Here is a 13,349-nt window from a genome sequence, read left to right as displayed (position 1 = left end):
TTACTTACTAATAAAACTTCTTGATTGTACTTCTAAATGACAGCAATTCTGTAAAAAGCTCAAACCTCTGGGCTTGGTTTCCTTCTCCTAGCAGGCTGAGTCATAAAAATAAGTCTCAGCCATTTCAATAGACAACACACCCCTCGCATTAGGAATTGGTATTGTTCCCTACATCTCTCATTTCATCCAAAAGTCACACCCAGCTTACATTTGAAGAGAGAGAGAGCTCGAAGACTCATCCAGCTCAACATTTGCACATTTAATAAGAGAACAGCACCTCTGCCAAGTTATAGGGGTGAGTTGCATCAGACTGTTCCAGAGGAACTTCTAAGGAGCATGGACTTTAGAGGAAGACAGGCTGGGTTCAAGTTCAGACACTGGGTGACCTCGCTCACATTACTTGTTCTGAGTATGAAATGGGGATATTTATAGCATTTGCCTTGTAGACAGCTGCTATTAGGAAGAAAAGAGAAAAAAGGAAAGACAAGATGTCTGGGAAGCCAAGTGCTTGCTACCCAATAAGTGCCCTACAAGGGCTTATGGTTTGACTTCTATAGGCATTTCTGGGCTTGGCCAATGATGAAAGAGCATCTCTCCATTGCCCTCCTGCTACACCAGGTGACAAGATTCACTCCAAATCAAATCTCAAGGAGGTACTGCTGGGGTAGGTAGAATATTTACTCAATCCAAAAGCCAGGGTCAGGATTTAAATCAGGAAACCACAGACTGGCAGGCTTTTAGAGTTAAGAGGAAATGTGTAATTCGTAATTCATTATATGACTATGCATAGCATATACACAGTGTCTGACACATAGTAGGCAATGAATATGTTTGTCCTCATTCTCTTTTTACACCCAAAGGAACTAAAAATCCTTGAACATAAAGTGACTTGTTCAAGGTCAAATAATCATTTAATGGCAGAGCTGGAATTGGTACTTGGGTATTTTTAGAAAGGGGGGCTGCTGTCTCAGATCTATTGTAGAGAGTATTGGGACCAAATGGTTCGAAGGAACTGGCCAAACACCTCCCAAACCCCATGAACAATCTCCCAACTTACAACCACAGCAAGTTGTCCCCCTCCTTTAACCTCTCCCTCCAGCCCTAACTGCCACTGAGAGACAAAGGCTGGATTCCCTCAGGTTCATGTGCACACCCCTGCCAGGGAAGGACTGGGGCTCTGAAAAGCAGGGACGAGCTGCAGGGTCTTGAGGGGCCACTTCCTTCCTCCCTGGCCCAATGCAGCACATGGCAATCTCAGGCCTCCCTTGTTCACAAAATGTCTGGAAACTTCCCAAGGGTTGTAACAGCCAGTTGACAAGGGGCACTGGGATAAGGAGATGCAAACATGACCCTTCTTTGTCATTCAGGCCAAGTCTGTGGAGGGGACAATCATAGATCTCTGAAAAAAGACTTCTGAATTTCAAAGGAAACCCCTGATTCTGCCCTTGGTATTGCATAAAACAGCTGGTTTTAAGCTCTGAGAGTCTGGGAGGACAGCTAATAAGTCTGCACTTGGGTCTGGGGAAGGAAAGAAGGAGACATAAGGAGTGGGTGGAAATGGACCTCCTTCATTAATCATTCAGGGAGTCACTCTGGAAGTATGTATTGAGCACTGACTGTCAGAGAACTCTGGACTGGGGTCCAGGCTGCGAGTGGGGGGCTTGCAGGGAAGTGAGAGAATGTGGAACTAAGCTCAGGCCTAAAGGCTGGACAGGCGTTAGCCAAGTAGAGAGGGATCTTCTGAGCCTGGGTAGGCATATTTTGCTGTACAGGACCAGATGATAAATACTTTAGTCTTTGCAGGTCCCACAGTCTCCATTGCAGCTACTCCACTCTGCGGTTACAGTGTGAAAGCAGCAATGGACAATACCCAAAGCAACGAGTGAGGCTGTGCTCCAATAACCTTTATTTATGAACACTGAAATTTAACTTTTATATAATTTTCATGTCATAAAATATTCTTTTTTCTTTGACCACTTAAAAATGCAGAAGCCATCCTTAGCTTATATTTTAAGAGCATATACATTAAGGTACATGGAGGTTTAGTCAAGGCTGTTTCTGAAATAGGAAGATGATGTTCATTTCTAAACCATAGACTCCCTTAGACCCCTGTACCCAAGTCTAGGGCTAGGATCCAGTGCTCATAACTTAAGGAGGCACTCACTAATAAGTACAGGGTTGGCCCTTGTGAAACACTGAGAGAGAGAGTACCCCCTTAAATTTGGTATCCTGAGGGGTCTTATGCTAGTGCTGGCTCTGCTTGCTCCTGGGCAGAATGTTAGAAAATTGCTTCAGAAGGTCCCTCCCCCAAAGCCCCTTTCTGCCATTAAAGTTACAATTCCTCCAGGGAGGGACCTGCTTACCTCATCACCCTGTTCCAATTTCCCCGCTGCCCACCCCTAATGGCTCTTTCCGCTGGAGGAATAACTCCTTATTGGTCATCCCACCAGCCCATCATCATTCTAAAACTCCCCTATATAAGAATATGCCCCCCCCCGCCATTTCTCTCTCTCTCTCTCTCTCTCTCTCTCTTGCCTCCTTCTGCCTTCCTTCTCTCTCTCTCCCATCTTTCCCCTTGCTCTTCTTCTCTACTTTCTCTCTCTTCTCTTCCCCACTCTCTCCCTATCTCTCTCCCCTCTCTTCTCTCCTCCTCAGTCCTGCTCTGCAGCCTCCCTCCCCCCCACCAATAAAGACCTTTCGTACAAGCCTTGGTGGTCTGAGAATTCTCTGCCGGTCGAAGTGCCCCTCTTTCACAGAATGGAGCACATTACTGTGAAGTGGTGACCTCCTCCTCAGCCATCACTGTGTTGGATGCCTGTCTTGTGATGCACAAGTTTGCAGACTGACCATCTGATTCCCAGCTACTGCTCTAGGGTGCTGAATTCAAATAAGAAGAAAAACAATCCATATAATAAAACATTAAGTGGAAAGGAAAAAGGGAGAAACAGAAAAGCTACACAGACTGGAGTCTGGGGTAAAATCTGTAAGAAAAAGAAGGTAAAAAGTTGTATTTGAAAGTTGTTGCTGGCATTAACGTGAGAAAGACTGGAAATGATGAGATCAGTGTCCAAGGAACACGTTTAACAGGTTTCACTGTGCAGTAAAATTAAACTTCCTTTATGACTTTCTTGACTTTCATTCATTATATCTATATCCATAGTGATACATATCTCTAAATATACATTGCAAATCATATATCTGATAATTGACTTACATGCAGAATATATAAAGAACTCAAAAATAAACTAAATTTTTGATTTAAAAATTTGATCAGGTGTAGAACACAAATGTCTTAATCCTGTAATTGGGTAAATCAGGTGAGGCTATGTTGATTGGTAAGATGTAAGCACTCCAATTTGTACAAATAATCAACACATTGAATCCCATAATGGCATAAATGTATTTATGATCTATGTACAAATGACTTAATAAAAAAAAATTTCAGGGTTTCTCATAAATAAAGGTTATTGGAGACATTTCTCCAAAGATATACAAATGGCTAACAGCAGATGAAAAGATGTCGTTTGCCACAAGGATAATGCAAATGAAAAAAGAAAGAAAGCAATGAAATATTAGTTTATACCCAGTAGGATGGATATAAGCAAAAAGACAGACAATAAAAAATGTTGGTCAAGATGTGGAGAAATTAGAACCTTCTTGTATTGCTGGTGGGAACGTAAAATGGTGCAGCTGCTTTGGGAAACGGAGCAGCAGCTCCTCAAAAGATCACGGAGTTATCATATAAGCCAGCAATTCCACTCCTGGGCATATATCCGGGAGAAATGAAAACATACATCCTCACAAAAACTTCTCCATGAATGCATGCAGCTGCATTATTCACAATAGCCCCAAAGTAGAAAAACCCAATGTCCAATAATTGATGAATAGATAAACAAAATAAAACATAGCATGTCCATACTATGAAACATTAGTTAGCAGTAAAAAGGAATTAAGTACCAATTCACGCTACGATATAGATTATGCTAAGTGAAAGAAGCCAGTCGCAAAGACCACATCCTATATATGAGTCCATTCATATGAATGTCCAGAATAAAATTCGTCATTGCTAAGGGCTGAGGAAGTGGGAAGGGGTAAAGAGGTGGAGGGTGATGGCTAAAGGGTATGAGGGTTTCTTTTTGATGTCATGAATGTTCTAAAATTGACTGCAGTGACGCTTGCACATATCTGAGAATATATAACAAACATTAAATTGTACACTTTAAATGGGTCTATTGAATGGTATATGAATTATATATCAATAAGCCTATTAAAGAAAAAGGAAAAGAAATCAAAGCATTTCTCCTCTCCAAGGAGATCTGCTATTGTATTTCAAAAGACCGGCTCTCCTTATTCTTGAAAAATGATTGTAAGGCTTTGTGTTGCTGCAGGCTAGTATGGTTTTCTGCAGAGCTTTCTGAGGGTTTGAGGAGTGATGGCCTGAATGAGAGGGGGCCTAGGGTCCAGGGAAGGGGACTGAGCCCTGGGGTTTAGGGTTTGGATACCTGAGCTCTGCAGGACCTGGGTTTCATGTGAGGCTCTGAACATGCCCAGGTCAGCTACTAGAACAAGGAACACCGAACATGACATTTGGGTGTCATGGAGTTCTTTGGGGCCAGAAAATAAGCTCATTGCCTGAGAGCAGCTTTTAAGGAGAGCCCTACCTGAGCTACCAGTTAATCTAGACATGGGGTCACAGATGCACCCCCCCCATACACACATACACACTGATGCTTCAAATCCTGGAAAGTGGAATCATTTGGTCACCAGGGGAGAAAGCTCCCACCACCCTAGGATGCCTAAAAGCCCTGCAGGGTCACTGTGCTTGAATCAACACCCCCAGAGGACACCCCTACAGCTCATGACTCTGAGGGGTCATTCTCTGGGCAGCCAAGTCCTTCCCCTGTCAAATGCAGGGTGTGGGTGGGATCAGGGCTCCACCTCATAGTCTTATCCTTGCCACTGGCTCTGATTCTTTCCAGGCCACGTACTAACTATGGCCCATGGTGAGGGATGGGCCTCGCTGCAGCTGCTAGTTCCCATTATACAGAACATCTGGGGAAAAGAAAAGAATAATTATCCTAATGCTGATACTGTCCCAAGGCTTCCACAAGAATAACAGTGGCCACCACAGCATTTGCCTTACACCCGAGTCCAGGGCCAGTGACAGTCACTCCATCCCATACCAAATCCTAGCCACAGAGCTGCTGTAACTACAGAGAGGTGGAAGGAAGTGGATCCCACACTGCCCTGATGCAGCTAATGAGGAAAAGTAGTCCAGTCATCAAGAGCCTGCCTCTGACAGCGTCACATTTTCCACTGATGCACTAGACGTGACTAAACTGCATAGGAGCTGAGTAGGAGCTGGATTCCCTGTCACTGTGCTCAGAGGAAGGGGCCCGAATCATCCTATACCCACGTCACGAACTCAATATGTCCCTTTGTAATGGAAGAAGTGGCCTGGCATGTCACCAAGCATGGGCTTCTAGCTGAAACTAAGCACCCACAAATTTCAATTGTTTCAAGGTCCAAATTGTATCTGAGCTCCAGGGCAATCAAATTTCTAGACCAGAAAACAAGACATGTTGCTACTTCAATAGCCTCCCTTACAATACGGGACAGCAGGGCTCAGGGGATGTTTGACCTGCCATAAAAGACGACAAACTGATTATTGTTAGTCTCTTTACACATAACAACTATTGTCTCTCTCCTAAGTTCCATTTTGAAGAGATATTATACAGAATCAAGGACATATACACCAATAGGGCGTTTTTGTGAAACACTCAAACTATCATTGCTCCTTACGCTTAATTTTCTGTACTTATGAGTAAAGTATAAAAAAGACATTTTAGAAGGAAGACTAGGAAGCAGTGATCTAGAAGCTCCTTCTGATTTTCCTTTTTAATTTAGTTTTTTCTAGTCTGGTTTTTTAAAAAATCCTTATTTTTAATTCATTTTTAAAATTTTTATTTTATTTTATCTGAAATGTATTTTTTTAATTTTGCTGTCCATATTCTTCTATAGTAAAATCTCTTATGGATCAAGAAAGGTAAACACATAAAGTATAAATACAGAAGCTGGTGAAATTTCTGCCCTGGCCCTCTGTACTTTCTCTGAGTTCATGTGGAACTCGGGTCATATGAGCAATTCCAGCAGGGCAGAATCAGGCACTTCTTGCACATTTAAGATAACTCTAGGTGTCAAAACTCCCCCAAAATTCAGACAGGGTGAGAAGTTTTTAAAAGTAAAAACACCCTTACCCACCCAAGTTTAATCTGAAGATTTTAGCCACTTGCCAAAATAGCCTGTCTTACAGAGCCAATAAATAGAAAGCTGAAGAGAGGGAGGATGACTGTAACTGGACAAGGGGTACAGTTTTAATTTTTTATGAGGAGGAGGAGGAGGAGATGAACATAGTCAGAGAGCATTAATCCTCATTAACGTCGTCCCCTTCAATTCCTTTCTCCTCTACACAGCTGTGCAAATATCAATTAATTGGGTCATTTCAACTAAAATATTCAAGACAAAAAAATTTAAATGTGAGGCCAAGGAATTAATTGGACAAATAACACATTCTTTAAAGGCGTGGGAAGGATTGTTCAAGCTACCAGGTCACGGATTGAGAGACGTGCATACAAATGCATACCACTGTAACCGGAGTGAGGAGCCAGCACAGAGCAGAATGAGGTGGGAATGTGTCCCTGACAAGGCCTGAAATGAATGGTCAGAGTGAGGACCGCAGCACTCACTCCTTGCAGGCACTGTGCTGAGGGTAGCATTTCACCTAATGCCTAGGATCACACCATTATCCCCAGTGTATGTATCAGGTAATCAGGAACAAAGAGGTCAAACAACTTTCCAGAGTTCAGGGCCCAGTCAGTGGCAGAGTCAGGGTCTCTGTTTAAATTCAGGGTGACTAACTTTGGAGACTGTGTTTCTAAGCATGAAACTGTTCTTGTTATCTATATACTTTTGGCCTTATGCTTGCATTATAAAGTAAAGAAACTCTTAATTTATAATCTGAGCCAGTGGCTTACATCTATCCCAGCTACTCCATAGGCTGAGGTGGGAAGATCTCTTGAGGCCAGGCATATGAGACCAGCCTGGGTAACACATGGAGACCCCATTTCTATAAACAAACATAAATAATCTGACTGGGAAACCAGGAGGGACACACCTGAAATAATCAGAGCACAAGGTCAAAAGCACACTATTAAGTTCTGCATTTTTGAAAGTAGTGGCGGAGAGATGTGGCCAAAATTTATCTGTGCAACTTTTGAAAATTTCCACCACATTCTAAACTTTAAAAAAAAGTACAGAATACCATACTTTAGAAAATACCGATTAATTCCTGTTATGGTATCATTTGTACATTCAGAAAGGGCTCTCTCTTTCAGAAATACCCCTCAAGAAAGGACAGGATAGTCAGCCTGTCCCCAGCTGCACCTTACGGATTAATAAAAATGGCAACAGCCTTCTCCTAGCCTGGTCAGTAGAGGGAATAGAAGCTGCTGGAGCCCACTCTGGCAAAGGTGTGGCAACCTTTCCCAGCCTCCAGAGATGAAGAAGTAGGCAGGAGACAATTTGCATCATGACTTTGGTCTTTTTCGTTGGAAGTTAACCAGCCCAGTCAGGACCTCTGACTAATAGGACGGAGCAGGTTTGTGCTAGGGACCAGTCAATGTACTCAGAGGAAACAGCAGCAGCACAGCAGAAAGTATAAACTGGAGGAAAGCAAGGGCCTGCCAAAAATTATCCTGAAATTTACACTAGATTCTCATCCCTTACTGGGAAACTATGACAAAGGCTCTGAAACGACCTAATTCCACTCACCTTGCTATATTTACATCTCTGTTGTGATCTGAATGTTCATGTGTATATGATCTAAAAGCTGCAGCATTTTTAAGTGAGATAATATCTGCTCTCAGCAGCAGCTTTGTAAGTGCCAGACTGGACAAGCCATCACAGCACAGAACAGGACAGGCAGGCCTGTGACAAGCACCTTGTCTGCAATTCAGGTTTCAGGTGGAATCAGGTGAGGAGATCAGAAAGGAATCCGCAGGCACTGGTAGGGATGAGGGGTTCACAGTATAGAGAAGGGTTTGCAGGCTTTCATGTTCAGTCCCAGGGCAGCCATGATGTTCCTGAGAACCCAAGCAGTGTCAGGGTCTTTAGGGCAGAGCAAATGTTCTGTACTGCCCTGATCAAAAACCAAAGAGCTCAGTTTTAAACTCCTAGCTAGTGATATCAACTATACAGAATCCTTAGGATCATCAGGGAACCTGAAAACACACTCACGCTATGCTCTACCCCAGCAATTGGGATTCAAGGCATCCGGGGAAGGCTCTGGACACTGACAGTAAGTTAGAATCCCCGTACTGCACTTGACCAAGTTGGAGTCACCATCACCACTCCATCAACAGACGCTGACATGAACAGAATTCTTCTGTTCTTTTAAAAGGTTATTCTAAGTTTTATCCCTTTCTAGATCTTTAGAAAATACCAAAGAGTATGGGCTGCCTGTATTACAGTCCTAGTTGTACGGCTTACTACCTAAGTGTCCCTGGATCAGGGACATATCTTCCTAGGGAATCAGTTTTCTTAGCAATCCCGTGAGGTTAATAATCACAACAACATCGTAAGGTAGCTGAGATGATAGCATGACATTGAGTTTGTAAATTATTTAGCCCAATATGTGGCACATGTTAAATGCTCCATAAATTTTAGCTACCATGATCAATGGGGAGGAGGATGAGAGAAAAAATATACCAGTCATATTTCAATAAAGGAGATATTTTCCTAGATGGGGAATTTATTTCTAGTACCAGCTTTTAAAGAAACTGTGAAGAACCAGAATGTAAGAGTTCTAAAAAGAGTTTCAGATAGGGAATGACTGAAGGATGCCAGAGTTTAGCCAGGATAAGAAAAATACTGAGGGGGTGCCTGGTACTTGATCTTCAGATACCAAGATCAGGTCTGAGGGCAGGTGGCCTGATATGTGCTCTTCTAGAATGGGATTCTCGATTTTTTTTTTTTTTTTTTGAGACAGAGCCTCAAGCTGTCCCCCTGGGTAGAGTGCCATGGCATTACAGCTCACAGCAACCTCCAACTCCTGGGCTCAAGCGAGTCTCTTGCCTCTGCCTCCCAAGTAGCTGGGACCACAGGCGCCCGCCACAATGCCCGGCTATTTTTTGGTTGCAGCTGTCATTGTTGTTTGGCGGGTCCGGGCTGGGGATTCGAACCCCCCACCTTAGGTGTACGTGGCTAGCGCCTTAGCCGGTTGAGCTATAGGCGCCGAGCCTAGAATGGGATTCTCAACAAGGGGGAACTGTGAATGGCATCCAGAGGGCCTGGACATTTGGATGAGAAGAAAAAGGAATCTTTATTTTCATTAATCTCAAATGGAAAGTTAGCATTTCCTTTGATTATGAATATAGGCAACAAACCTCAGTAGCAGTAGTAGCAGCTGTGATCTTGTACAGTTGTGGTAGATATCATAAAATATTATTACTATTTAAGGCTGACCAACTGCATTGCTTTGCCTTGGTTGCAGGACTGATGAGTTGCCCAGGATGTGGGACTTATAGTGCTAAAATTGAGAAAATCTCAGGCTAACCATTTCCTACTTACATTCATCACTATAGTTGCTCCTTGGCATCTGAAAGGGATTAGTTCCAGGACACCCCCACTTCAGATACCAAAATTTGAGGCTGCTCAAGTCCTTTGTATGAGAAAACATAGTATTTGCACATAATTCACACACATCCTCCCGTATATGTTAAATCTTCACTAGATTACTGACACCCACTACAGTAAATACTATGTAGACAGTGGTATACTGTACTGTGTTTTGTTTGTTTGTTTGTTTTTGTTTGAGACAGAGCCTTAAGCTGTCGTCCTGGGTAGAGTGCTGTGGCATCACAGCTCACAGCAACCTTCAACTCCTGGGCTCAAGCAATTCTCCTGACTCCACCTCCCAAGTAGCTGTGACTACAGGCATCTGCCACAATGCCTGGCTATTTTTTGATTGCAGCCATCATTGTTTGGCAGGCCCAGGCTGGATTCGAACCCACCAGCTCAGGTGTATGTGGCTGGCACCTTAGCTGCTTGAGCCACAGGCGCCAAGCCTGTACTGTTTTTTAATTGTATTATTTTTAGTGTTGCTCTGTTATTTACTCTTATTACCTTTTGATTATTTTAAATCCTTAGACTTGGAACTCATGAATATGGAAAGCCAACTGAAATTACTGGCAGTTATCAACATTTCTAGATCCCAATAATTCAATGTATTAATGAAAGAAGTATTTAAATCACCATATCACAATTTGAAAAGATGTCTTGATGAATATATATCAACACAATCTACCCTTTTATAACGCTTTCTATTTCACTTGATGCATTTAAGTCCACAGGCTTCATCACTTTGCCAAAGGGCTTTGTGGCAAAAGACGTTTAAGAGGGAAGAAACTGAGACCATTGGTTAGAAAACTAAGTTCCCTTAAGTCTGGAAACCTAAAAATAATAATGAACTACACCATAAAAGAGAATCCAGGCATTTATCTCCAAAGAGCACAAACACACAATAATAGATGGAGCCATTTTCTACTCCCAGGAAATCTCCTAATTCTTCCATTCCCAATAACACAACTACATGTATTTTGTGACTTATATTGTTGCAGAATCAACTTAACCTTGATAGGTATCAACTGAAGTATCAATCTTCCAATAACTACAAATGCTTACCTCAAGAATAATAACCTAAAAAATCTTAAAATTTTCCAAGAAGATAAAAGACATTGGGATTTTAAAAAAAGATTTAAAGAAATGATGAAAAGAAACTTGAACTCTTACCGGATACCACTGGGGCTCTGACAGACACCAGCTCACACCTTTCCTCATCTCCACCATTGACAGGGGTTCCATTATTCTCCCACCAGGCAGTAAGAGACCATTTCTCTTCTGATCAATGTAACTCCAGGCAACCAGCCCGATATGGCCAGAAGGCAGAGTTCTCACAATGGCTCTTGTCCCAGTATACACAGATTTCTTAACTTCTCTGTCATTTTTACAGAATCTCCTGACTAACAAAGTGGACCGCTCCTTTTTGCTTCTTAAAAAATCATCTTCTACATCTTCACAATTATCAGGGAAGTCCTCAAAATGGCTTAGAAAGGTCTTGGCAGATGGACTGTCAGTAAAACCATCCCTGCAAAAGCCATCACTTGGGCATATCGTGCCGACCTTCCGGCAAGAACCTTCGAAGCACAAGTATCTGTCATTCAGAGTGTCACAGTGATCACACTGCTGCTGCCCATTCTTATCAGAGTTACCGGCCAATTCCATTAGTTTACAAGTATATGCCATGTAGTTTTTTGTTTGCTCTCCACCAACACTAGGCAGTGGTACACAATTTCCACAATTTTCCAAAATCAAGTTTTCTGACAGGGTATAGAAAGTGTCTGACATTCCTCTGTCAACTTCGTAATGAAAATGAAATAGTGCCACATTGCTGTCAGGGAGGGCTCTGCCAGTCTCTAGGATCGCTGATTGATTTCCTAAAGGACTAACACCCATAGGAGGTCCATCTATTTCCAGTTGAATTTCAGGGATCACCTTTTTTTCCAGTGGATAAGGAATTCCAGTTTCCAAACACAGGCCTTCCTCTGGGGGAGAGTTGCATCTTTCATAAAACTGGCTCTGAGGAAGGCCACACTGATGCTTTCTCAGCATGTTGCTGCACTTCATGTTAAGGTTTTTCACAGACTCTGGCATGCTTTTTTCCCAGCATTTTTCATTACTGTTCTCATCACTCACTATTTTCTCTCTTGCTATTGAGAGAAGCTTGGGCAAGTTTCTGCCGCAAGATTCCTCTTCATGTTTGTTCAGTTGTGAGACAGGAGGAGCAGTCTGTCCACTCTGCCGGACGGTATGTGCCACTGGAATACTGATGTCTGAGACCTTTCCGTTACCTTCATCTGCAGCTGACTGGACAGCAATCCCTTTTCTTTGAGTCACAGGTATGAGAACAGAAGCTGCCATTTCTTCAGAAGTCATCTTGGACCAACACACAGGTTTTAGCAATTGCTCTGTTTCTAATCGCAGATCCAATTCAGGTCCATTAAAAGCCAAATAAACTTTCCAAGTTGTAACTCCTATCATGAATATTTCTTTTCTATACCAGGATTTTAAGGTGGTAGATTGATTTTCTTTCCTCTGTCATCTGCAGCAAATTTTTTGGAAGACTTTTATTCAGGATTGCATTCTGAAACTTCTGATCCATCATTAACTTGCAATGATTTAAAAATCCAGTTTGAATGTGTCTCCAGTTTCCTGTAAGAAAGGGGACAATGTCAAACCAACACTGTGGCAACAAATTACTTTTTAAAAAATGATCTCCTAATTCTAAGCTATAGACCAATTCTGAGGAAGGAGTTTTACAATTAGAAGTTAGTTTTTAATGTCTTAAAAACTAAGCATTTGTGCTTCTGGTTGAATATTTCAGAACTTCTGCTTCCAGACAAAATGGAGTAACGGGGACCAGAAGTATTCTCCCACCTTAAATAACTAAAAAAATGTAAAAATCAGAAAGAAAAGGCAACAATAGCTTTTTAGACATTGCACAAAATGATTCTCTATAAATGTGCTACCTTACTGCTTAGAAAGTTTCCAGGCCACAGGGCAAGGACAGGGAACTTAGAACCCAACAGTCTACTAAATAGAGAAAAAGTTGAGACTTCAGAGGGGCCATAGAATCTGCAGAAATAAGGCATGTTAAGTAACAAGGAGTAAAGACAAGAATGATAGCAGACTTCTCATTAAAAACAATATAAGTCAGAAGAGAGTGGAGAAAATCCTTAAAGTATTAAAAGAGAAAGTACTGTCAACTTAGAATTCTGCACCCAACAAAATTCTTCTGCAAATGAAAATGAAGTAAAAACTTTTTCACACATACAAAATTGAAAAAATTCATCACTAGGCTGGGTGTGGTGGCTCATACCTGTAATCCTAGCACTGCACTCTGGGAGGCTAAGGTAGATGGATTGCTTAAGCTGAGGAGTTTGAACCAGCCCAAATAAGAACAACATTTTGTCTCTATTAAAAAAAAAATAGCCTGACATTGTGGTGGGTGCCTTTAGTCCTGGCTACTCAGGAGGCTGAGGCAAGGAGACTGCTTGAGCCCAAAGAGTTTGAGGTTGCTATGAGCTATGACATCATGGCATGCCACCCAGGGTGACAGTCTCTGTCTCAAAAAAAAAAAAAAACCCAAAAAACAAAAAACACGTAGTTTAGCCCACATTTATTCTCCAAACAAATTACTGACACTGCTCTATGTTGGGCTCTGTGTTATGGGA

At 42.1% G+C, this 13,349-nt stretch overlaps 1 protein-coding gene across 1 annotated transcript in view; it reads right to left on the bottom strand.

The window, feature by feature from the left end:
- PLCE1 (phospholipase C epsilon 1) overlaps window positions 1-12,320 on the bottom strand; it is a 273,612-nt gene extending 261,292 nt beyond the window's left edge. Inside the window, exon 1 of the mRNA XM_023509556.1 lies at window positions 10,849-12,320. Coding sequence (XP_023365324.1) covers window positions 10,849-12,156 — 1,308 coding nt within the window. The 5' untranslated portion in view covers window positions 12,157-12,320. The remainder of the gene's footprint in view (window positions 1-10,848) is intronic.
- Between the last annotated feature and the right edge of the window lie 1,029 nt (window positions 12,321-13,349).

The sequence above is a fragment of the Otolemur garnettii genome, unplaced genomic scaffold (assembly GCF_000181295.1).
Source record: "Otolemur garnettii isolate 467f Iridium unplaced genomic scaffold, OtoGar3 scaffold00008, whole genome shotgun sequence".
In the NCBI taxonomy this organism is placed as follows: Eukaryota; Metazoa; Chordata; class Mammalia; order Primates; family Galagidae; genus Otolemur; species Otolemur garnettii.
This window is presented reverse-complemented; position numbering and strand designations above follow the sequence as displayed.